Genomic DNA, 25,832 nt, shown 5'->3' with positions numbered 1-25,832 from the left:
CACCTCTGGTGGCCCCCTCCCACCACAAACACACAAGTGCAGGCATGTACATCCACACACATGATGGCCAGTCTGTGCCCCCAGAATGGTTCCCGTCAGAGAGCAAACCAAATGAAGGAAAAGGCCATTTTTCTAGAATTTTCTGCTGACATTTAGCTTGAGAAATGGAAAGTCTCTAAAGAAATTCATACATACATTAAGTGTATACATTAAGAGAGATCTCGGGGCGCCTGGGTGGCTCAGTTGGTTGAGCGTGCGACTTCGGCTCAAGTCATGATCTCATGGTCTGTGAGTTCGAGCCCCGCGTCAGGCTCTGTGCTGACAGCTCAGAGCCTGGAGCCTGCTTCAGATTCTATATCTCCCTCTCTCTCTCTCTGACCCTCCCCCTTTCATGCTCTGTCTCTCTCTGTCTCAAAAATAAATACACATTAAAAAAAAATTTTTTTTTTTAAAAGATAAATCTGATCCAAGCCTCCCTTAAGTTTTCACTTAAAAGGTGGCACCCTGCCACCTCATGGCCAAAGTGAACAAAGGATGCTCTTGGCCCAACCTGTGTCAGCTCACGACTTGGTGATTGAAGCTTCTTGGTTCAAAGCCTTAGAAACTTAAGGTGGGTGAGACCCAAACACTCAGATCCTCGCGACGAAAATGCAAACCTGTGCACACAGAAGTGGGATGCAGTATTTTCCCTAAATTCTATTTCCCCTCAATTCCCGTGCTGTCCTTCCCACCCTTTTCCACAATCACACCCTCACCAAAACAGACTCGGGCAGCTTAGGTGACAGCTTCAACTTCACCAACTAAGACGCACAGCCTCTGAAGCCAAGCTTGCTGCCTGCCTCCACCCACAAACCCACGCAAGCGGGTTTCCCACACAGGCTAAATGTGTGGCCTGATGGATTCAGCAAATGGAATTTTCATCTTCAACTACTGATACTGCTTGACTCCAAGCCATTTTGTACTGAAGGTCTGAGAAAGAGGAAGGCCACCGATAGAATTAAAATGAGTTTGGTCCTTAAAGGAAAAAACATGTTTGTCAAATATCCAATTTTATTTTATCATCGTTGCGTTGTTGAACACAATCTGCAGTTAGGGTTGGAATTCCCAGGCCAATAGATTTCTTAAAACCATACCACAGGAGTAAACCTTAAAAGAAGTGAAATCTAATACTATATAGATTTCCATTTCTAAATACAGTATATTACAGAAGGTTAAATATACCACCTCTGTTTACTTACAACTATAAAAAGATACATAACTATACCAATTATAAATAATGTAGCATTTCATATTAAAGGCATTATTATACAACAGAAGATTAAGAACCCTCTAATGTATTACTATCAAGGTTAGTGTCTAAAGTTGCTTGAGATAAAATCCTGAAAATTCAGTGTCTGAAGTCAAATCCTGACTTAGCAAGTTGCTGACAGTTTAAGTGATGTGTTAACTGATGCAGAGAAGGTGAATAGCGTATTGCCTATTTCTGACAAGAACGATAAACCCATTTCACATAGGACTTTCTTCATCCGTACACTGCTTTTGATGTCGATTTTAATTGTATTATTGCCCTCCCCCCAATTTAATTCTCAAACATAATTTAATTCCCAAACATAAGCACCATTAGAAAAGTACTAGTTAGTAACGGTAAAAGAAGTATCCAAATAACGCAGTTACGTTTGGTTTTCGTTTTTTAAAAGCTATCTGGGAACGCTTTAAAACTTGGAATTGCACAGCATTTGCACACACAGGAAAAGAAAATTTCGCAACATGTTAGTGCAGTACTCAGGCCACTGTAGTAGGAGACCCAGTTCTTCCACGGAGTCTGGGTGTTATTTGTTAATTAATCATTAATTAATATCAAAATAGGACTTTAAAAAAGCCAGGCTGTATTTGAACAACAGCCAATGGCCTTTCCAGTTGTGTATGTTTTGCTAGTCTAAAACAGATAACCAAACTGGAGAAAAAGAAAACTACATAGGCTGATCATAAACCATTAATGCAAGGTAGAAATTGATATTCTGTAAAAGCGGAGTGTGGCTCTGATTTGTCAAACACGAGAGTTAATTATCCTAGCATTGGCTATGCTCTTGTAGTGTCAGAGCACTGGGTCCTTAGCAGCAATGGTGACACCAGCGATGTTCTCTGCCTAAGAAAGTGCCTTGGTTAAGGTCGACCGTGACATAGTTTTAGATAAGCAGTTTGGGCGCTGATTCGATCATATTCCAAAAGGAACACTGGTTTTTGAGCGGAGTCCCATGGTCAATGTCGAGATGCAGTCCTTGAAGACGCACGCCCATTCACACCCAAGACCTTCAGTACCCTTCCATAGTACTGGACTCCCCAGAACTCCCCACTTTGGCTCCTCACAGTCCTGCTTTTGTTTTTGTTTTTAACTTAACGCTGTTTCTTTCCCACTGAATGCTGGGAAGGGCTTGTTCTGTGGGCAGGTGACCCTGAGGAAGCCACAGGTGCAGGGCTCTGTTTGCAGAACAACCCGGGAGTTTTTCCAAGTTCTTACTGGAGTCAGAGCCGGCAAAACATTTGTAAGTGACCGCTGGATACTTGAAATGCCACTTCCCGTTGGCCACACCCTGAGCCTCTTTACTGTCCCTGGGGACCTGGTTGAAAGGGAAACACAGAAACGGCCAATAGCTCCACCCCCAGGCAGGACTACAATTTCACACACAACATAATGGTCAATAACACAGGAGTGTGAGAGGAAAAGAAAAATCGTTCAAATCCAGTAGATGTAAAGTCTCCACAACAAAGTGACCCAGGAAGGCGGGCAATGCACGTTTTCTTCGGCAAGTTTGATCTGCCACATTCGGCTGTCCAACGTTTGAGGCAGGAGCCCCTCGTTCCCTCAGGGGCTCTTGTCATCGAGTTTGATGGTGACCGTTTTCACTTCTGTGTATTCAGCCAGCGCATATTCACCACTGTAATTACAGAAAAGAGGAGAATATAAAATGGGCATGTCACTTAGCCGTTCTGTGGGAACCTGTGTTCAAACGCTTGGTTGGTCACTACTCTGGGGGGCAGTTCGGAGTCTACGCAAAAGGTCAGAATGTGATGACTTTATAGAGGAGAAGCCAGGACTGTAACATCATTACTATGTTTAAGTAACGGGATCTATAAGTTAAGCTTAAATATAACGTTTCTCGGGGGGGTTTCTGGGTGGCTCAGTCGGTTAAGCGTCTGACTCTTGATTTTGGCTCAGGTCACGAGCCCACGGTTTGTGAGTTCAAGCCCCGCATGAGGCTCTGTGCCGACAGTGCGGAGTCTGCTTGGGATTCTCTCCCTTCCTCTCTCTCAAAATAAATAAATAAGTAAATAAATAGACTTAAATAAATAAAAGAGATAAGTAAGTATCACGTTTTTTGGTGTGTGATGCTTTGGAAATATTTTCAGAAGGAATAAGTGCTTGTCTTTAAAGAACAAAAAGGGATGGAAATAAAGAGGTGGATTCCCTGAGTGGGGAGTACAGAGCGAGAAGAGGGCCTGCATGGGTGAATAAGGAGGGGAGCTGGAGATGTGACCTGAGGATGTGCAAGGGGCAGAGACATGGAGAGCCTGGAGTTGACCTCGGAGTCTGCAGCTGGGGACCAGCTGTAGGGAGAATAAGGCCAGCCCAGAGCAGTGATGGCAGCAGACATTAGCACAGCCTGGACACAAGGGGGACCACAGCCTTTGAGTTAGCCTCTCTGCTATCTGTCCCTCCTTTAAGTCTTGCAGAGCCCAGCTGACCCTTCTCGGGCATCATGGGCCATCCTCCAGGCGGTCCCTCTTCCCAGAACTGAGATGCAACTTTGGACAGATTCAACTGCCTCTCCAACACTTGCTCTGCTGTTAAGCACATAAAAATGTGTACTTGTTGAGGAAAAGAGGTAGACGCAGAGGTGGCCCCTGGAGGCTCTGTCGCTAGGAAGACTTGAGACATTGTCCCATTTCACCCCTTAGATCAGGGGTTCTCAAAGGGTGGTCCCCAGGCCAGCAGCCTCAGCAACACCTCAGAACTTGCTCGGAATTCAGATTCTCAGGCCCCCTACCCTGCCCCTGATATGATGCCCCCTTCAAAGTGACCACATCTCAACCCGCTGCACCTGGGTGGCAAAGGAGAATTAAGGTTGCAGATGGAATTAAATTTGCAAATTAAAACAGGGAGGTTATTCTGGATTACCTGCATGGGCCCAATGTAATCACTAGGATCCTTAAAAATGTAAGAAGAAGGAAGTCAGAAGGAAATGAGACTATGGAAGCAGGTTCAGAGAGGTGCAACATTGTTGGCTTTGAATATAGAGGAAGGGGCTGCCAGTCAAGGAATGTGAGAAGCCTCCAGAAGCCAGGAAAGGCAAGAAAACATATTCTTTCCCTGGAGTCCCCAGAAAGGAAGGTAGCCCTGCAGACTGTCAGATTTGGAGCCTCCAGAACTGTATCAAATCATAAATTTATGCTGTTTAAACCACGAATTTTGTGGCAATTGACTGTAGCAGTAACAAAAAAACTAATACACCCTACTAAAGTGGGATCCAGAAATCTGTGTGGTTTTTTTTTTAACATTTTTAAAAAGTTTGTTTACTTATTTATTTATTTTGAGAGAGAGAGAGAGCATGCACACGAGTGGGGGAGGGGCAGAGAGAGAGAATCCCAAGCAAGCTCCATGTTCAGTGCAGAGCCCAACTCCAGGCTTGATCTCACAAAGCCATGAGATCATGACTTGAGCCGGAATCAACAATCAGACACTTAACTGACTGAGCCACCCAGGTGCCCCCAGAAATCTGTGTTTTAACAAGCCAGGGGATTCTGATGCAGCTCAAGTTGGAGAACCACTGGTTTAGACCAATGTAGCTTAAGCAAGTTCTTTGTCTTCCCTGAGCCTCCATTTCATTATCTTTAAAATGGGCATATCATCACCTCCTTGCAGTTATAATGATTGGAGATAATTTAGTATAGAGCACCTCCTATGTGCTAGGCAAAAAATGAATGCCAGAAAGTAACATCATTATTTTGAATTAATATGTCTCTGAGAGTTTTTGGTAGTTCCCTAAAACAAATAGTTCAAGAACCCATGAGAATGAGTGAATTATTTTGTAATCTTTTCTAAACGTAACACAAAATATAAAAGCCCTATGCAGAATGCTGAATTGAACTTTCATAGAGCAGGAAATCCATCTACCCACCCCCACAAACAAATGACAAACTAGAAAAAAATTATGTTCACAATTCTAAGAAACAGTGCTGTTTTCCTTCACATACAAAGAGCTCTTAAAACCCAATTTAAAAAAAACCCACACACAACCAAATGGAAAAATCAACAAAGGGCATGAACAGTCAGTTCACAGAAAAACAAACACAGATTACTTAGTAAGTGTTAAAAATGCGCTCGATACCCTCACAATTAAAGACAGGCAAACGAAAAGAGTGGAAAGCTCATGTTCCGTGTGGCGGATTACCCAATTTTAGGAATTTATTCTGAAAACAATCTCCCACGAGTGCCTAAAGGTTTCTGCACATGAAAGAACACCAGCATGGTTTGTAATAGCAAAAGCCCTTGGAAACAGCACAAGAGTCCATCATGGGAGACGCTTAATGCAAAGGACGGAAGGGTATCCAAAGCCCATTCTCAAAAGCAAAAAGTAGCTTTCTCTCCCATTTCATTTGAAAACAGTAAAGAACGCACACATGCACACCCACTGCATGCAAAGAAAATGCATAGGGCCTTTGTATCTTGTGCTACATTTAGAAAAGATTACAAAATATTTCTAACAGTGAGCATATTGTGTTGCACTGTTTAAAATCTAAAGTGGTTGGGGTGCCTGGCTGGCTCAGTCAGTTGAGCGTCCAGCTTTGGCTCAGGTCATGATCTCACGGCTCATGAGTTCGAGCCCCGTGTCGGCCTCTGTGCTGACAGCTCAGGGCCTGGAGCCTGCTTCGGATTCTGTGTCTCCCTCTGTCTCTGCCCCTCTCTCGCTGGTGCTCTGTCTCTGTCTCTCTCAAAAATAAATAAACATTCAAAAAAAATTTTTTAAAAATCCAAAGTGGTTAAGGATTTATCAACTTAGTAAACAGAAGTACACCAAATGATGAAAGCACGCTGCATTAGCTCATGAACTATTAAGTCCAGTATTCAACCATTCCTATAGGATGAAGTACATGAATCGCCTCGTTCTTCCTATTGCTGCAATCACTGCCAGAGTTCAAGTTCATGCTGCTCTTATTCAACCCACTGTGGCGTCTCCTAATGGGTTTCCTGCCCAGTCATGACTGTCTTGGCATGCAAAGCCATCCACGAGCCCAGCCATTCTCCTAGTAGACCTCATCATAACGTTGCAAGGGGCAGAGACTGGATCATATGTTCACTGCTATGTGCTCAGAACCCAGCACGTGCCTGGTGCACTAAAGGTGCTCATTAAACAGCTGCTGAGTGAACCAAGGAACACATGAACAGAATGAATGACTGAACAGTGATGACCGCTAACAAATGGGATTGAAGATCCGTGGCGGGAAGCCTAGGCTTCCCACATGCCTCTACCGTGTGGATTTCTGTTGTTGTTGCTTTCTGTTGTTGTTACTGCACAACAACCAAGAAAACTGCCCAGGAGGAAGAGGACTTGTAGGCTTCAGCCCAAGACCTGCACAGGAACAGCCCCCGGAGGGGCCTGTGGGTGGGCGGCAGATAGCCAGCCCAGTCCAGGCGGCCGGAGGTGGGGAAAACCACGGAATCCACCGTGCAGTGCTCCAGCACAGAGAAAAGGAGAACTAGATGCAACATGAAGACATTAATCAGGAACGACTGAAAATGGAAATTGGTTTGCAAGTCAGTTTCCAGACTCCCTGGGAATTATGTTAAAGTACTTTATCTAAAGCCTTGGGAAAGTATATGCCAAGGGTCAAAAAAACACATTGAGAAAAGTCCCGACTGTGGCAGGATGAAACATGGGCTGTGCTCCGTGCCAGGCGGGGGTGCTGAGGACCCGGAGGCACAGTCAGAGCAGGGGGAAGGGGGACAGAAGTGACACAGGTGAGGAAAGTAATGAGCAATAGTCGGCGTGAGTGAGTGCACACTAGAAGTCAGGTGGGCCCCACACACCCTTGCCACGGCTTCCATATCCAAGGCCGTCTGGTTGGGGGCCCAAGTTCTTGTTGCAGCAGGAAGCTGTGTCTGGCCTCTGGGAGGAGGACGGTGTGGGGTTCTGGGGCCCTCAGCTGTCACTGGTCGAAGGCAGCTGATTAGAGGACACCAATGTCCTGGCTGACTTCATTCCAGGTGGCTCACAGGGGTGACATCCCTGTTGAGGAAGGCCTTGTGGTGTGGTGGGTCCAAGAGTTCAACCTCACCCCTGTCACTTATGGGCAGTGTGACCTGGGAAAGGCAGGGACCCTCCCTAGCATCCTTGGGTTTCCTCATCCAAAAATTAGGGTAGTAGTACTAGCCATCTACAGTGAACAATGTTTGTGCCCACCTATAATTCATACACTGAAGCCCTAACTCCCAAGGTGAAGGCATTTGGGAGGTGGTTATCCCCACGAATAGGATAAGCGTCTTTATGAAGGAGACTCCAGGCAGCTCCCCTACCCCTCCACCATGTGAGGACACAGTGAGAAGACAGCCATCTATGGACTAGGAAGGTAACCCTCGCCAGACCCCAAATCTGCTGGCACCTTGATCTCAGACTTCCAGCTCCAGAACTCTCAGGCATTGAGAGATCAATGCCTGTTGTTCAAGCCTGCCTGTCTGTGGTGTTGTTATAGCCACCAGAGCACAATGAGACACCATCTCATAGATGGTGTGAGCGTGGAATCAATGAACACACGCGAAAGTGCTCTTACAGAGCCTGGCCGACTCTGTTCTCAGCAAATGCCAGTTGTCACCCATACTATGGCTGTTGGGGGGCCCTGACGGGGACGCAGGTGACCCCGGCCCAGGCCTCATGTCTCTCTCGGGCAGGTGGGTGTGAAAAGAAAATGAAGCAGAGACTCACAGAACACAACACAAACAAGCCACTCAGGGGATGAAACATGATTTCTGCAAAGGGTTTTCACCGCCAAGAATTTACTGAAGTTCCCTGAAGGGAAAACCAGCCATAGGAATTAGGACGACACCAATGGATACACTCTACTCAGATGTTCAGATGGTTCTGGCATATTTGCCATGACTCAGAAATGGATTAGAGAGAAAGACCAACACAGGGGAAGGGACCCCAATGCTGTGGAGACTGGTCAAAAGCATTTGTTCAGGGAGGGCAGCCAGCCCCGCTGTTTCATAATAACATCTTTATTAAGAATCTGGAAGGGGAGTTGCCCAAAAGCCCCAATAGGGCCCGAGCCGAAGAGAAGCATTTGAGTGCTCCCACTGGAAGATGCCCAAACGAGGACGAGGTAATGCATTTGTATATAAATAATACAAACTGTTTAACTAAGAGGAAGAGCTTGGAGCCCTTTGAGATGTTCCAGGAGCAGCCCTGCATGTTGTCACAGATGGTCCCCCTGGGAAGAGTGATCCTACAAGCTGTTTGTCCACAAAGACTAATAAAACCCCAAGCACCACCACGAAGGATGTGGGAGAGAAGGCATCGTCCAGCTGGAAACTGCAGTGTGTCCACTCCCGGAACGCTCTGTCCAGCCCTGTGTCTGGACCTTTTATCTCAGGCCAGACACAAGAAGGCCTGTCCGTTAGTCTACTCATGGAGCTCATCTTCCCAGCGGGCAAGATGGAAAGGAGCTCTGGAGGAATATGAGTGGGTTTGATGGAACCACAGAGGACGGGGCAGTATGTCTCCCAAAGCAGGACCCAGAAGGAGCCAGAGTAGCTCAGAGTCTGTCCCCAGAGCCTCTGCTGGTGGGGTGGACAGCACCAGAGCCCGACCTGGGAAAGAGCCCATCTCCCCTGCTGAGGGCTGGAGTTTGTGGGAGTCTGGCAAAGAGTGCACTTTTCCAGTTCTGCCCCTGTCCTCACTCAAGGAGCCTACGCCAAGTCTCTAAGGAACATCTCCATGTGTGGTGGGTGCTGGGAAGGACACAGGAGCTGAGGCTAGAGGTTGGTCCTGGGGCCAGAAGGAGGGAAGCATGAGAATGAGGGCAGGGAAGGGCAGGAGTGGGAAGGCGGGAAGGAGACGGTGGATGGAAGGGATCCATCGCAGCCCCAGAGGGAAAGGGCCACCAGCCTTCCTGACACAGCTGACCCAGCCTGCCACCCAGGAGCACGGGGCAAGGTCACCGGACTGGAGTACATGTCCCCACCATCCTGCGAATGTAGTCTATTTTTTATCCACCTGCTGGTGGGCGTGCAGTAACAGAAATACTTACAGTTCTCTGCCATTTCCTGACATTTTAAAGCCACCAAATGGAGCCTGTGCGTAGATGGCATTATAGCAATTGATCCTGGAGGAAGAACAGAAGACGCTCATGATTACCTGGAGAAGACCCACCTGGGGTGCATGCATCTCGGCTGTCAGGCACTTGAAGCAGACTGTTGCCTCAAGAGTGACTTTTGTCTAAGTTTTATTAATGGGAAGAGGTTGTTCAACTTCTGTCTTCTCATTCTTCCCACCAGAAGCTAAAATTTGAACATTTTTTTTAATGTTTACTCATTTTTGAGAGAGAGAGAGAGAGAGAGAGAGAGAGAGAGAGAGCATGAGCGAGGGAAGGGCAGAGAGAGAGGGAGACACAGAATCGGAAGCAGGTTCCAGGCTCTGAGCTGTCAGCACAGAGCCCGACGTGGGGCTTAAACCCACAAGCCATAAGATCATGACCTGAGCCGAAGTCGGACACCCAAACGACTGAGCCACCCAGGCGCCCCTAAAATTCAAATATTCTCAAGGATAAATCTCTTCACTGGGATAGGAAGGGAATGTCAAGGGGGAGAAGAAAGGAGAGTGAAATTATGGCATAAGAGAGTAAGATTCAGCTTTGAAATGAGCCAGCCCTGACCTCAAAGTTCTCCTGCTTGGTCATAGGATTCTGGTCTTGTTACCCAGACTCTCTGAGCCCCCATTCATGTTTATCAGCATTATCATCTTTACAATGAGGATGGGGTGCCTGGGTAGCTCAGTTGGTTAAGCATCCGACTTTGGCTCAGGTCATGATCTCACAGTTCGTGGGCTCGAGCCCTGCACCAGGCTCTGTGCTAACAGCTCGGAGCCTGAAGCCTGCTTCTGCTTCTGTGTCTCCCTCTCTCTCTGCCCCTCCCCACTCACACTCTGTCTCTCTCTGTCTCTCAAAAATAAACATTAAAAAACATTAAAAAATAAAATGAGGATAATGTCATCTGCAGGATTGCTGGTAAAGCAGGGACTTTCACCCACACTTTGAACAGGACCATGCGCTGCTTTTAGAACCAGAATACAAAATTAAAGCGAGAGGGAGTGAAGTCCAAGGGACAGCACGACACGGTGGTCAAGAACATGGACACCAGAGCTACGCGGACACCAGAGTTGCCCAGTGGGCTGTGGGCTCTGCTGTGCCACATACTAGCCATGTGACCCTAGGCAAATCACCCAGTCTCTCTGTGTCTCGATTTTCTCATCTGTAACATGGAGACGATGACGGTCCCTGTCTCAGAGGCAGTCATGAGTATTGAGCAAAGCACTAAGGCGGTGCTTCGCACATAATATACAACTAGCATCTCTCTGTCGACAGAAGAGTAATGAAGTTAGCAAGTCAGCAACTCAGGAGAGCCGAAACACGCACACCCTCTACTCACCAGACTGTTCCAGACTCCAACGCAGAAGCCAGCTTCAGGGCCTTGTCGAGGTTTTTTGTGAACACGGCTGCTGTGAGTCCATATTCAAGGCTATTTGCCCTTTTTATCACTTCTTCGATATTTTTGAACTTCAGTATTGGCTGCACTGGCCCAAAAATCTAGGATTAATTGCAAGAATGGCCATGAGAGTCATGTTCGAACGAAGCACACACACTCTGAGCAAACACTGCCTTCGTTTTATGCCTTCTCCATGTACCCAGAGTGCTTACATGCAGGAGAAATGACGACCAGAGGAAAAAGAATGTCCAGAGATCTTTTTATTTACGTGATGGTTGACATCTGAAGGGAAGGATTACAATGAAAAATTAAAATATCAACTGAAAGTATGTTTCAGGCTTATGATCTCTTATTGTCATCAGGGCTTCTGAGAAGCCCCAGCCCTTGAGCTTTGGCATAGACCCTGCATACTGACATACACAGAAGACAAAACTTTCCAAGTTTTTCTTGGAGAAAGTTATTGCCAAGGGTGTTTGCAAGGCACGGAACACACATAGAACTGTGTGCCCCGACCTCTTGGTGGTACATTTTCCATCAATGAAGATGCCATAAAATGTTTCCCTAATAACTCCCAGGGGAGGGGATGAGACAGTGTTCCTTGTTATGCAAAATAAAAATAAAAATCCCATAAAAATCTTTAGGAGAAAGTCTGTAAAATACCCCCACAGGAAGGCAGTAATTCACTTTCTCACACGTCCCAAAAGACCACATCCCAGGATCGAACCACCCAGGACCCTAGGTGGGAACCAGTTTCCATCTAGATTAATGGTAAGATTGAAATACAAAGTTAGAATCACACTTTTATGGAGGTCATAAGGAAGTCATATGGAGGTCCACCATTTGCAAAGATGCTCATGGTGGAAAACTTCATAGAGAATTCCAGCCGTGAGGTGATCCTTGCATCAACACACTTGTCATTTCAGTTCAGTCTAGGGGGAATGAAGGCAGCTGTGGACTGTGAACCTATAGGCAGCAAGAGCCTTCCAGCATGTGCTAACCCATGGATGTGTCAGAAGACAGAAGAGGGATGGTTGATCCCCAGAGATGTGTGAAAATGGGGGGTTTAGAACAAACTATGCACCTGCTATACAGTGCTTGGGGTTCCCAAAGGCAGGTAGGCAAGATGGCTTCTCTCAGGACCCCAAAGGAGAGGAAGAAGGCCACAGGAGAAAAGAAAACGTTCCCTGCACAAAGACTTCTGGGATGCCCAAGCCCTAGAGAAGACTTCTGTTTGAAAGGCCCAGCCCTCTCCCCCTTCGAGTCCCATAAGAGTCCGCATGGAATGAAGCTTTTCCTGCAGTGCCCAGTACCTCCTCTTTGGCAATCCTCATGGTGTCAGTAACTTCTGAGAAGACCGTGGGTTTAATGAAGAGCCCCCTGTCTTCCATAGCCGAACCCCCACATTCCAGTTTGGCTCCCTCCTTCTTCCCACTCTCGATCAGATCGAGGATTTTGTCAAATTGCTTTTGGTCAATCTGCAAAACACAATGAGAAGTACAGCCTGGATTCCTTCTGGGCAGTGGCTGCCATCTTATGAGTCCAATGGCCTTTCACATGATCAGCTGTCCTACCCCTAAATGTTCTTGCCAAGTCGTAAGTCATGGAGCAGATGTGCCTTGTATACAAATACTCCTCTGATGCACACATCTAGGCTCTTTGGAGCAGGGGAGAGACGGGGAGATAGGCTCTTCTCATCCTCTCTAGGTGTAGGGTTTATTCATATGACTGACCTCTTCCATGCTGTTAAGCAAATCCATGAATGAAACAAGATCTGAAGTGGTCACGTTCTTTCCTCTCCCAACTTTTCGCTTCCTAGGAAGGCTGCCAGATTTAGCAAATAAAACTACAGGATGCCCAATTAAATTCGAATTTTTGAAAAGCAATAAATGACGTTTTCAGCATGAGTATATACCAAACCAATGTTTGGTAAACGTCATTTATTGCTTATTTGAATGTCAAATCTAGTTGAGTGCCATGTATGTTATCTGGCACCCCTGTGCCCTTCGCACAGGGCACCATGGATCAGCCTAACAGTTACTGGAATTTTCCATCCATAATGTGGAGAAGTAGGAAGGAGAGCTAACCACTGTACCCAGAACCCCCAGAAATACAGCAGAGTAAGCCTGAAGGTGAGATGGATGGGCTGCTTGTTTGTAAGGAGCCAGGTCATCAGAAAGGCTCCACCTTCTGCCACCTTACCTAGGAATCTCCTGGGCTAGAATGCACCCTGTATCACTAGCCTAACACTCTGCTCTTGGACATGGCACCCAAAGAGCTGTCAAAGGGCACCCTTTTTGTGAGAATGTGCTCAAGGGAAGAAGTGCTATCCTCATCCCCAGTAGGCTTTCTTCCCTAATCCATGGGTGCCCTGTTCGTGACCATGACCCAGCTGCTAAGTCCCTTCCTCTTTGGCTGAGAGAGACAGAGTTTTGACTGTGATTGGTTTGCGGTAACAGATTTTTAGGCAGAAAAACTGGTTTTCTTAAAACAATTTTAAATTGAAAAAGAGAAATAAGCAAACCCAATGGTGTATTTGGATGACTGTTCCTGAGGAGCAGGCTGGCTTTTTCAGAACCAGTGGGCACAAATCATGCACGTCCCTAGACCAGTCATCTCCTGAAGTGCGGATCCAGTGTTAAAATTCCAAGTTTTGGATCCTTGTACCAGGATAAATTCCAAACAGATCAAAAATTAAACCATGAAAAATGAATGCAGGGAAGTTCTCAAATTCTCTCATGTGGGAGAATGCTTCTGTAAATATTGGGTGTTGATGGTCTTTCTATGATGTGAAACCCAAAAGCCAAAAAGAAAAGATGATAAATTTGAGTATATTATATTAAAAAAATGCAAAAACATCATAAGCAAAATCAAAGGGCAAAAAACAAACTGGAAAAAAAAACTGACAAGTCATTTCATAGAACTGGAGCTAATTTCTCTAGCATTTAAAGAGTTCCTGGTGCCTGGGTGGCTCAGTCGGTTGAACTTCCAACTTCGGCTCAGGTCACAATGTCACGGTCTGTGAGTCCGAGCCCCGCATCGGGCTTTGCGCCGACAGCTCGGAGCCTGGAGCCTGCTTCCGATTCTGTGTCTCCCTCTCTCTCTGCCCCTCCCCCATTCATGCTCTCTGTCTCTCTCTGTCTCAAAAATAAATAAACATTAAAAAAAAATTAAAGAGTTCTTAGAGGGGTACCTGGGGGGCTCAGTCTGTTAAGCATCCGACTCTTGATTTCAAGTCAGGTCATGATCTCAGGGCTTGTGAGATCTAGTCTCGCTTATGGCTCTGAGCTGACAGTGCAGAGTCTGCTTGTGGTTCTCTGTCTCCCTCTCTCTCTCTGTCCCTCCCCTGCTCTCTATCTAAAAATAAATAAATATTTAAAAATAAAAAATAATGAGTCCTTGGAAATGATAAGAAAAATGACCAGAAATATAAGGAAAAAATATGCAAAGCACCTGCAGAGTTTATGGAAAAGGGACTGCAAATAGCTTTTAAACATGATAAGATGTTCTGCCTTACTCCTTATAAGAGATACATGCGTATTAAAACTAAGTGAGATACGGTTCTTAACTCTCGGATGGGCAAAATCCATATCCTATTAGTAAGGCTGGAGAAACAGACAAGCTCACACAAGGTTGGTATAACATAAGTTGGTTCATCCTCTTTGAAGGTAATTTGGCAATGCTTGCAGAAATTACAAATGTGCTCCCACTCGGTAATCCCACTTGGGGACTCCGTCCCACTGATGTCCTTGTATGTTTACAAAATGACATACAACATCGTGTGTAACTGCACATACTGACATGTTCATCAGAACATGTCGTTTGAGGGGTGCCCTGATGGCTCAGTTGGTTAAGCGTCTGACTCTTGTTTGGGCTCAGGTCATGATCTCACAGTTTGTGGGATCGAGCCCTGCGTCAGGATTTGCACGGACAGCGCAGATCAGGATTCTGCTTCAGATTCTCTTTCTCCCTCACTCTCTGCCCCTCCCCCACTAGCACACGCATGCTAGTGTCCCCCTCTGTCCCCCTCTCTCTCAAAAATAAATAAACTTTAATTAGAAAAAGAACATGGTAAGGGCGCCTGGGTGGCTCAGTCTGTGAAGCATCTGACTTCGGCTCAGGTCATGTTCTCTCGGTTCATGAGTTTGAGTCGAGCCCTACATCAGGCTCTGTGCTGACAGCTCAGAGCCTGGAGCCTGCTTCAGATTCTGTGTGCGTGTGTGTGTCTCTCTCTGCCATTCCCACATTCATGTTCTGTCTCCATCTCAAAAATAAATACAATATTAAAAAAAAAAGAACATGTGATTTGAATCCTGGTGAATTCATAAAGCAGGATTCTATGTACCTGTGAAAAAGAATGAGGCAGGTTCTCATGGCCTGGTATGGAAAGGTCTTCAAATTTCTTATTAGAACACAAAAACCAAGGTGCAAGCAGTATAGATGTCACAGTTATCTTGTGGGTGAAAACAGGGGAAATCAGAACACATATTCCTGTTTGCTTATATATACATAAAGAAATTCTGGAGGGCTATGTGAGAAACTAAGACTGTGGGGTACCCACGGAGGGAAGGTTAAGAACCAGGTCCGTGCAAGAGGAAGAAGGATGGAAGAAAGACTTTTCTCTATTGACATTTAGATGTGCCCTAGGTTTTAACTCCCATGTCTGCATTCCCACCTAGAGAATGAATTTAAACAACTGTAATGGATCCAGGAATATCTCAAGGTTCTCTCAATTTGTCTCTGGATGAACCTGGTCTTGGGTTAAAAGTTCCAGGACTGCTCTTTCCTCCTCCCCAGAGGCCAAGAGGGCTTGTAGGGCTTTATCAAACTATGGGTCCTGAGTGGCTGTGACCATTCTCTGCCTGTAAGACCAGACTTCTCACCTGTCTGTCCTATAGGCAGTGCTGGGGTCCCCGTGGAAAGCCTGCATATTCAGACTCAACTTTTCCTGATGAGTCCATGTGAACACATTGTCTAAATCTAATAGTCCTCCAAGAAATGGCAGCTGGTGACTTCCAGTGCTGGAAGAAGACCTGCCAGAAGTGAAGGGCCCGGTGGGGCACAACACCAGAGACGGAGTCAGACGGACCCTGAAGGACAGGTGGAAAGTTGCACTGGGCTCTGCTGGAGAGGGCACTGGATCCTGCCCCCACCAGGTGGCCTGTGCAGTGTTTATGTGCCTCGTTGCCAAATAAACCTAAGAGATTTTGGAGCATTCGGCAAAGCAACTGCCTGCAGTGGACACCGATCTAGGTCAGCTAGCTGTTTTACAGGCATGAGACAGACAGGACTGACTATTTGGACAGCTGTAAATCCTCTCTGAGTAAAAATCTTATTACCATAGATGAAAAAGCACTTTGGGAGAAAAAAATCCAACAGTGTCCTAAAATAATATGCTGAGGTTAGGCGGCTTAAGTGAGCTTTCAAAAGGACTTTTAGCAGCAGCATCAAAAGCACCGACGAAATCAACACCCATTCTGCTTGGATCTGCTCTCTTGGAAGAGGTTTCTGTATTTGGCTTCAAAAGTCAAGCCTGGAGCCTTGGAAAGAGACTTATGAATAATGATGGGGTGAAAGGGTTTCCTTACTATGGGATCAGCTCACATATTTCCCACGGAGTCTGGATTAGCTTTACAATGACGGTGGGTTTGATAATGACTTGTGGCCATGTTTGCATTCAGACCTGAAATCCAACCAAGGCCACTGGACAACTTTGTGTCACTGGCCGCTGGGTTTGGAGCTGAGGTCTGGCAGGGTGGGGAGTTTTGGCCACAAGCTGAGATGCTTCTCTCCACCAGGGTCACATGGCATTGGAGCCACAGAGCATGTGGGCTGGGAAAAGGCAAGGATGGGCACTGTGGCCAGAAATGCACCTTTTCCACGTGGTCCTCCCCCTTCCCCAGCCAGATCGTCCCCACGGGATGGTCAAGCAAGACCTGACCGACGTGACCTGAAGTCATGCACAGACATTCATTGCTACCTAGATCAGGGAGGCTGTCATTTAATGCTCAGCTCCCCTCCTTAAAAAATAAAGACTTATTAGGTGCCTTGAAATATTCATAACATTCATCCATTACTCCCATTTTCCAGACGAGGAAACTGAGGTTTGGAAGGAGCTTGGGACTTTCTCAAAGTCATAGAGCCAAACTTGCACTCAGATCCATGGCTTCCCATGTAAACACATGGTGCCACTGCAGTGGGCAAGCAGCAAGTTCCCAGAATATAGACATAAGTAGGTGAGTCTTGACACGTGATTTGAAACTTCGTGGCTGGGGCAGGACTTTGGCTACGAGAAAAGTGGGTTGCTGTTTCAGTAATGCATGGGAGCTCTATTTCAGTAATGCATGGGATGGTCAGGCTGCCCTCTTTTAAATATTTATCCATCTGCGAGCACTGCATAATTAGCAAGAAAGTGATACAGGATGTGCCCTTTTAAAGAGGTTATTAAACCTCGTGGTTATGATCATTTTCATCCTGCCGTTAGTTTCGAAAACCAGGCCTCCAGTGACATGTTCCGCCCGCCCAGAGAGGCATCCCGGTTCCCAGAGCCCTCTCCACTGGGGCTCTTTGGTTTCTGACGGTCACCTTGTCCTATAGCACATGTGAGCTCCAGGGCCCGGAGGCTGAGACTGCTCTGGGTACTTTGCCTCTGCTTGCACTTTGCTGCCTTTCGCCCAGGGTTACAACCCCTCTTTTGTAGGGAAACCAGCCAAGTCAGACAGCCTCTGCCTGGGTCTCTCCTCTGGGGATCCTGGCGGCTCAAAAATTGGAGGGTCCTCTTGGCTGGAGGGTGCAAGCATAAGGCCTTCTGATCTGGGAGCGCCTCCCTCCTGCCAAGGCCCTGAGCTTGGCATTATTTGCTGCAAAGAGCAACACACAGGGGTGTGTGTCCGCTCCCACTTTAGAAGCCCACAGAGACCTGATGGGACTGCCCTGTCCCTTGATGGCGCCTCAACAAAAGCCTCAGGAGGCAAGCAGCCTCCCTTCTGCTTCAGGAGGGACCGTGGAATCAAAAAGCACCAGAGCTGTAAGGGGCTGTGGTCAAAGGGGCTGCCTGGTCCAGCCTCCAGACGCGCAACGCAGGGTTCCCACACATTGGTAGGTTACCTGGGGCCCCTGTTCCGTTCTGACATCGAAGGGGTCTCCGACGGGACGTTTCTTGGCGTATTCCACGCTCCGCCTGACGAACTCGGCGTACACCTGCTCCTCCACGAACACCCTCGAGGCGGCCGTGCAGCACTGACCTTGGTTGAAGAACACTCCCTGATGGGCGCACTCCACCGCCAAGTCCACTGGAGGGAGGGGAGCGGCGGGGGCAAGAGGAAGCGATTAAGTCGTTAGGGCTGGACTGGTGACAGCTGCAGCTCTAATTGCCGGCGCAAGAAAACAGGCCCCGGAATGGCTGCGTTTCAGAAATTAATTTTATTCTCGGCATTTCCCAACAGAGAGGATGGGAAAAGGGATTTTCTGGTGCACTGGGAGTGGGGGGTTAAGTGAGTTCTGGGACTGCTGGACTTCTTTACTATGCTAATGAACTCGGAGAGTTGTAGTAATCCTCCCCTCCACCCCCCTCCGTTCACCTGCTCGTGGATCCCTCCCCTCCCCCTCTCGGGAGGACCCCCGTTCTATAGATTAACCTTTGGTAAGTCTGGATGTAGGCCAATTGGTGAGAGCTTAAAAAAAAAATTTTTTTTTTAATGTTTATTCATTTTTGAGAGCAAGAGAGAGAGCACGAGCAGGGGAGGGGAGGACAGAGAGAGAAACACAGAATCCGAAGCAGGCTCCAGGCTCTGAGCTGTCAGCACAGAGCGGTGGTGGGGCTGGAACCCAGGAATCCTGAGATCCTGACCTGAGCCAAAGTTGCTGCTTAAACAGACTGAGCCACCGAGGCGCCCCCAATTGGTGACAGCCCACATTTTCCACCTTGTGCTTCCTTCACTTATCAAGTCCTATTAAGCAAGCTTCTTTTGCTTATGAAGCCTTACTAAGCAGCATGAACTCCATGTAGAACTTATATGGGTTAAAAAAGAAAGCAGGGATCCTGCCTCATGGGGGCTGAATCTGAACTGGAGAGCAGGCACCGAGTTAAAACTAGAAGGGTGCTTAGTAAGTAAAACCTTTGGGGATGTGCTTCATGAAAAAGAAGGGCTCAGTGGGTTTCCCTTTAGGGTTCACAGGATGGCCTCTTGTGCGTGCTCCACTGTTAGCTGGTTTTTCCACATCCCCCACCCCTCCAATGCACACACTGCTGCTTAAGACATGCAGCTTTGCCATGAGCAGGTGATCCACAGACACCCAGCACTGCTCTGAGGCAGCTCTGAGGACTGCTGGCCTCCACTTTGAGAACCGAGCCATCGCTCTCCAGCAGGACAGTCTGTAGAAGTCTCTGGATCCGCAGACAGCACCGTAAGGTTCTGGCTTTCCCTGACCCTCTGTGCCAACTGCCCCTCCCGCATCCTGACAGGAGCCAGGGGTAATGGCTGCAAGTGGTGGGGAATGGGGGCATGTCACCATTGACACTATGTCTGGATGCCAGCGACATCTGAATTTACTTTTGTGGACTGGTGCTGCCTGGATGAGAAGCAGGAAATGGCTACATAGGGTGTTTATGACCCTTGTAAAACCAAGCCTCAAACATGGAAGGGTTTTGTGTTTTAGCTGCAGTTTTTGTTGTTGTTGTTGTTGTTGTTGTTGTTGTTTGTTTGTTTGTTTCACCGAGGGGGTAAGAAGATGAGCTGAGGTGCAGACGGGGCACCCAGATATGGTGGCACAAGAATGCAAAACAGGGGTCCTGGCTCTTCAGGATTGGAGTTGGGGAGCCCAAATGTGGCAATACCCAGAACTGTTTCATGTGGCTCCAGAAACCATCAGCAACACGAATGATGCTCCCACAAGGGCTACCAATCCAGGTGAAAAACGAGTCCTGTCTTCATGCCCAGCTTCCCTCTCCTTCCTTGAAGCTTGTTTCCTCCCTCAGGCCACTCTCCCATTGAAAGCCAGCTTCAAGGAGAGGAAGTCATATCAGTCATTTACACCTTAGCAAGAAATTGGGCTAGGGTCATTTTTCTCAGGGATATTTGTAGTTCCAACCTTATCTGAGCGTGGAATGGAAGGCTTTGTTTTCCGTGAGAGGAATTTCTGGCACCAGTGGGCAGGTGGGAGAGGCTACTCTTTAGGGTGCTTCAGGGTACTTGGGAAGTGACACCTTTTGGCGGCTGACCCTATCAGCAGGTGAATGAATGCCCGATGTGGCCCTTTCTTCCTCCTTCTGGACACAGCAGCCAAGAATAGCATCTATTTTCATATTGTGCATCCATGAAGCTCTAGCAAGACACAAACTGCCCTCAAGCAGCTGGGCAGGGTTGCTTTCTCAAGGTGGAGGGAGAGAGAGAGAGCACTCAGACCAGGGAGGTAATTCTAAGGGTCAGCTGCCACTGTCCTCTCATCTGTCAGGCCTGAGACAAAGAAGGAAGAAACATCTCAAGTGTTCGGAGAGCCTCAAAGCACTGTAGGAAATACTGACTGTGAGGGTAGAGTGATTAATGCCTGTGAGTGGGGAGCATCTGCCCTGCTCCTCCTTGTCTTGGCCCCCTCCCTGCACACAGGACTCTGGAGAAGAATCTGGACTTGCTCCCCATGGCCCCAGCTCTGCAGGGACAGGCGACGTAAACTTAATCTTCAAAGGCAGAAACAGGCAGCCTCTCCGCCACCACATGGGACATATTTTCCTCCAATGCAGCTTTCTATCAGCAATAAAGCTGGTGTTTTGATCTCCATCTGCCTACTTATGGCAGGACAACCCAAGGTGGAAAAACAGCCTGTGTGTGTGTGTGTGTGTGTGTGTGTGTGTGTGTGTGTGTCTGTCTGTCTGTCTGTCTGTCTGTCTCAATTGGTCCTGAATTTGGGCAAGGAAACAGGGAGAGGTTTATGGATCCCATAAAGCCCCAGCAATGCCCACAAGGGGAGAGACTCACGGTCGGCATCAGCACACACGATACAGGGGTTTTTGCCCCCAAGCTCCAGTGTCACCCTCTTCAGATTGCTCCGGGAGGCAGCTTCTTTAACCAACTTTCCAACCTTCAGGATAAAAAACAGACCAGACGAAACCTCAGATGGGGCCAGGCATGGCCTGAACATTCCAGCCTAGGAGGCAGTGAGCACAGCATGCCCAGGGCTCCCCTGCCTCTCTGCCCAGGTGCCCCAGGCCATGATAGTGTCTTCCCACTCCCTGCATCTCATGCATCAGATCTTGACATCACTGGAATCCTTGGTCCAAACTGTTCCACTTACAGGGGTGGAGTGGGAGCCTTTGGAAGGCCCAGCGGTTCACCCACAGCCACACAGCTGGCTAGGGGCACAGCCAGCTACCCGCTTGTCCTGGTGCCTGTCCGTCCTGGCAGCAGGCTGGTCCTGCTAGTCTGGCAAGGGGCCTGAGGGGACCAGCCCCCACCAATAGGGGAGGTGGTTCCGTGTGGCTCTGTGGTATAATCTCAGGGAACCTCCAAATGTTGGGGTAATAGGGAAGCCGACCTTCAGGATGAGAAAGGGCCAATTCTCTGAAAACAGACTCAAGACTGAGGCTTCCCCAGGGGGGAGGGAGAGAATGGGCGCGCTGTGCAGTAACAGAGGGACCACCTACCAACCTCCTTCATGTCCCTGATGGGTCTCTCTTATCAATCCACGTACTGCTAGAAGCCAGGCTGGGCCCGTCACACAGCTGGTGCCGCACACTCAGAGCTGGGAAGACTCTCAGAGGCCAATGTGCACACAGAGGCTTGGAACCAGGCAGCTAAGCTAGCAAGAGGCAGGGCTGGGCTCTTCCAGGGCTGAGGCCGTTTCCCCAAAACTTGAGTGTGAGTGTGTTTTAAAAATTGTCCAGCTCACGGTTGCTGGACTGGAATGATGCTTGGAATAGTTCCAGAGTGACAGTGATTGTCCCCCGAGAGCAACCACAGCAAGACCAGTCTGCCATGGGCTGGCGATTCCTTGTGGGGTTGAGGGGTGCTCTCCCAGGTGGACGGAACAGGGGCACTTAGGGTAGGAAAATGTGCTGAGCGCCCCCCGGGTGTTACGACGCCATGCAGGGCCCCAATTCGGTTCTGACTAGGCTTCTCTAGCAGGTTCACCCCAGCCGGCAGAGGAGGGTGGTTATGGTACTGCCCTCTCAGGCTCCGAGCTGGACGAATCTTAGGGGGAGGAAGGAGACACTCACTGCACGGACAGCGTTTATTCTGTTTATTCTGTGTTCAGTGTTCTTTCTCAAGGACGAAATATTAAAAAATAATTCCACACGCATATGTGTGTCAGTTAAAAGGGGGGGAAGTTCTCATCTCCCCTCACCCTGTGGCCCAGGACCTGCCCAGAGGTGGCCACAATTGAGAATTTCTTGGGTACCCTTATGAACGATTTCTATTTCTCCACACCCATGCTTTTACCAGTGCGATCGTCCCAAAGATACTTTCCCACGTTTTTGTGCTTCAATCACAGAAGCGGGACAGTTTTCCTTATTGTAGGGTCTGCAACACGGCGTACAGAATGGGTACCGTATACCTGACAGTATACGGGGAATATTTCTGTAAGTAGTTGCTTTGAAATGGCATTTCTGGAGCACAAGTTTGACGCTTTCAAATTTGTGGTCAGTGCTCCAACATTGCCCTGCATCCTGGTACTGGGGTGGGTGAGTGCCCATTTCCTGGTAACGTCAATGATATTGGATTCCAATTTTTACCAATCTGATGGACAAAAAAAGAATCTGAATTTCATTGGATTTTGCATGTCAGACAAAACCAGGAACTTAGGTCAAGCTTATTGGACATTCGGTGTTTCTCTTTTCTGAATTACCCATTGTCTTATCATTCAGCGTGCTTTCCGCACGCCCCCCCCCCCTTGATTTTTAGGGATATTATGGATTTTAAGCCTCAGAGAGCTGCATGAATTATAACTGGTTTTCTCCCAGCTTGCTATTTATCCTTTCCCTTCAATTGTGATGTTGTTTGTCCTCTGGATGTTTTACATTTTTATTTTATCTTATCTACCAATCTTTTCTTCTAAGGCTTCTGAGTTCTATTAGACATTTATTTAGTTTGGAAACTGGACCAGTGACTTTATTTATTTACTTATTATTATGTTATTATTTTTACTGATTGTTCTGTATTAAATAACACGGTCATATTTAGAAGGATAATAAACCATAGTTCAGCTCCTCAAAGGAAAAGTTCCCAGGTCTCAGATCATGCAGTGACTGCTACTTTTGCCCACAGCCAGTGAGGAAGGTTACCTCTGTAGACCCCGTGAAGGCTAGCTTGCTGATCTGAGGGTGAGAAGACATGGCTGCTCCCACCGTGGGCCCAAATCCTGGCACGATGTTGACCACTCCTGGAGGGAATCCGACCTGGATGGAAATTGAGGTGGCATTCAGAGGAGGACAACGGACCAGCGTCTACCACAGACCATGCTTGGGCCAACAGGCCAACCGCTGTAGGATGTCCACGAGCCCAGCGGCACCCTCACTGGGAAGCCAGGGCCTGGGTCATACGTCCAGCCCAGGGCCCAGCCCCACGTGGCCAGTGTGTGGGCTGGGCCAGGGTGAGGTGCACACCCTTCCTTCCAGGCAGCACTTAATAACCCAAAAGGGCCTCTGACCAAAACGGCGGTGAGCCTCCACAGCCGAGCACCATTCTGTGCGTGTGCACGTGCGTGTGCATGAGTGTGTCTGTGTGTATCTGTCTATGTGTGTGTTGGGAGAAGAGAGATACCTTGCTCACATGCCCCAAGGCTCAGAGGCACCTGCAAAATATCCTCTATGACCTTCAGCTTTTCATTTTTTAAACCCGCCTCATCAATGTTCCAAATGGCAACAGTGTAATCACTCCCTCAAAGCTCTCAGGCCACACCCCGAACTGGCAGGTCCTCAAGGTGGGGACTGCCATCTCTTCCACATTCATGCCTCTTGCTTTGCACATCTGAGGCCTCTTTATTAACCACGAACCCCCCAAGTGCATGAGGTCGGGGGGGGGGGGGGGCGGGAGGATGCTATTTAACAAATGTTTAATTAACTTAATATTTAATGCTCTTAAAACACATTATTTTAAAAGGGAAGAATTTAGGACATGGTGCTTGAGTCTTAGTTGTCCTAGGGGCTGTGTTTTACCAGTTCTGTCAGTCTCATGAATATTATGTAATCATGTCCAACATCACCAGTCAAAGGAAAGTGGGAAACTGGTCAGTTCCTGGCCGCTGCTGCAGCCTTACTTCTAAGCGGTAAAGGTCACGCTTCCTGGTCGTATTCGCCCAGCTGAGAAGTGACATGAATGGATCTTTTCTCCCATCCCTCTTCCCTTCCTGTTTCTTTTTTAACCTCTTTGCAGCATACAAGCTGGGCACAGAAGAACTGAAGCATGTTGCCAGGTGTGTCTGGAAGGAGGTGTTTCTTTGGGCGGCTTATTTCCTGGAACGGTGGCTGTCCCGGGGGAGAGGACAGTCGTCGGAGAGCAAGAGCACTGGTGAGTGGGCCCGGCTCGGGGCAGCCGCTTCCTTGGGAGCCCGCAAGACCGTCCCTCCGGGAGAAAACCAGACCATTTCATACGCCACAAATGCAAGGACCAAAGAACCCCAAATATTTGGCTCCCTCTCAAGTGCCCCTCCTACAAATTCTCTAGACACAACATTTGCTCCTCAACCATAGGTTTGAACCCATAATAAGAGTTAAGTATTCTCATTAGGATCAGTGGGAGGAATGGAGTTTCTTCTAGCTCAGTGACCGCAAGCAGGAGAAAGAATGTACAGTTGCCAAGTGAGACACAGAAGCCCTTCCCTCCCACTCAGCTGTGAGCAGGCTGGCACTGTCACCCGCAGCCCAGCTCGACGGGGCAGCATTATCTGGTGCCGGTGGCCTGGTGCCTGGGAGTGGGAATGTTATCAACAACGCACACTATTGTCTTTCTCTTCTGGATGCCTTACCTCCTTGATCAGAGAGCCCAGATAAAGGGCCGTGAGGGGGGTCTGCTCCGCCGGCTTCACAACTACGGTGTTCCCACAGCAGAGAGCCGGGGCCAGCTTCCACACCAGCATCAGCAGAGGGAAGTTCCACTACAACAGAACACAGAGGAACTCGTGGGAGGGCCTAGATCCACCCTGCTCCCCTGTCCTGGAGGCCCCGCGATGCCTCCCCGAAGGGTATTTGCTTCGCAGGGTCTAGATTTGGGGCATAAGAGGTAACACAGGACGGCAATGATCAGAACTTCATTCCTGGGGCACCTGGGTGGCTCAGTCGGTAAAGCGCCTGACTCTTGGGTTCGGCTCAGGTCAAGATCTCACAGTTCTTGAGATGAGCCCCACGTTGGGCTCTGTGATGACAGTGCAGAGCCTGCTTGGGATTCCCTTTCTCCTTCTCTCTCTGCCCCTCCCCAGTTCATACTCTCTCTCTCTCTCTCTCTCAAAGATAAATGAATAAACATTAAAATGAAAAAGAAACTCATTCCTGCCTGGTGCTTCCTAAACTGCATTCTGGGAGATGTTAATAGGTAGTCTTTGCAAAGAGGACTCTGCTGTATGTTTATATTTCTGCTATATGTATATATTTCTTCCCCAGCTCTGTCTGGAATTCCTACCATAGACAACAAACATAAGATCTCCGTTCCCAAGGGTCGATATGCTTGGCTAAATGATGGTATTGTTTTGGGTTCACCCCCTAATGGTTGGGGTCCCCTCTTTCCTGGATCCCCACTTCTTAGCATGCAAATACCATCCTCTTTCCCATCTGACAAGCAAAGCCACACCTTCCCTTGGCCTGTACTGCTTCCAGCAGCTCCCTTCCCTCTCCTCGAAGCTTCTTGGCAGAGCTGTGCCCACGTGCCCAGGTCCCCTCTTGTAAGCCCCAGCAGTGGGGCTTCCGCTGCACCCAAATCTCCCGACAACACTGTTGGTGAGCAAATCTAACAGCTGTGTTTCCGTCTTGTTTAATTTCAAGGAAGGAGGTGACCCCATTGATCACAGGAATGATCAATGTCTGGGAATGTATTCCATTCCTGGGATGCCCTTGACCCTTGCTGCTCAGACTTCTCAGTGGGACCCCCTGATA

At 48.1% G+C, this 25,832-nt stretch overlaps 1 protein-coding gene across 1 annotated transcript in view; it reads right to left on the bottom strand.

The window, feature by feature from the left end:
* Positions 1-1,032: 1,032 nt before the first annotated feature.
* ALDH1A3 (aldehyde dehydrogenase 1 family member A3) overlaps positions 1,033-25,832 on the bottom strand; it is a 38,932-nt gene continuing 14,132 nt past the window's right edge. Inside the window, exons 6-13 of the mRNA XM_040493806.1 lie at positions 24,713-24,841; positions 23,031-23,144; positions 20,728-20,830; positions 17,861-18,045; positions 12,067-12,231; positions 10,700-10,857; positions 9,304-9,378; positions 1,033-2,936 (exon numbers count right to left, since the gene is read on the bottom strand). Of these exons, the coding sequence (XP_040349740.1) occupies positions 2,864-2,936; positions 9,304-9,378; positions 10,700-10,857; positions 12,067-12,231; positions 17,861-18,045; positions 20,728-20,830; positions 23,031-23,144; positions 24,713-24,841 (1,002 nt within the window). The 3' untranslated portion in view covers positions 1,033-2,863. The remainder of the gene's footprint in view (positions 2,937-9,303; positions 9,379-10,699; positions 10,858-12,066; positions 12,232-17,860; positions 18,046-20,727; positions 20,831-23,030; positions 23,145-24,712; positions 24,842-25,832) is intronic.

Source organism: Herpailurus yagouaroundi, unplaced genomic scaffold (genome assembly GCF_014898765.1).
Source record: "Herpailurus yagouaroundi ecotype Mexico unplaced genomic scaffold, PumYag 185, whole genome shotgun sequence".
Taxonomy (NCBI): domain Eukaryota; kingdom Metazoa; phylum Chordata; class Mammalia; order Carnivora; family Felidae; genus Herpailurus; species Herpailurus yagouaroundi.
The sequence above is the reverse complement of the archived record's forward strand: the minus strand, read 5'-3'. Positions and strand labels throughout refer to the sequence as shown.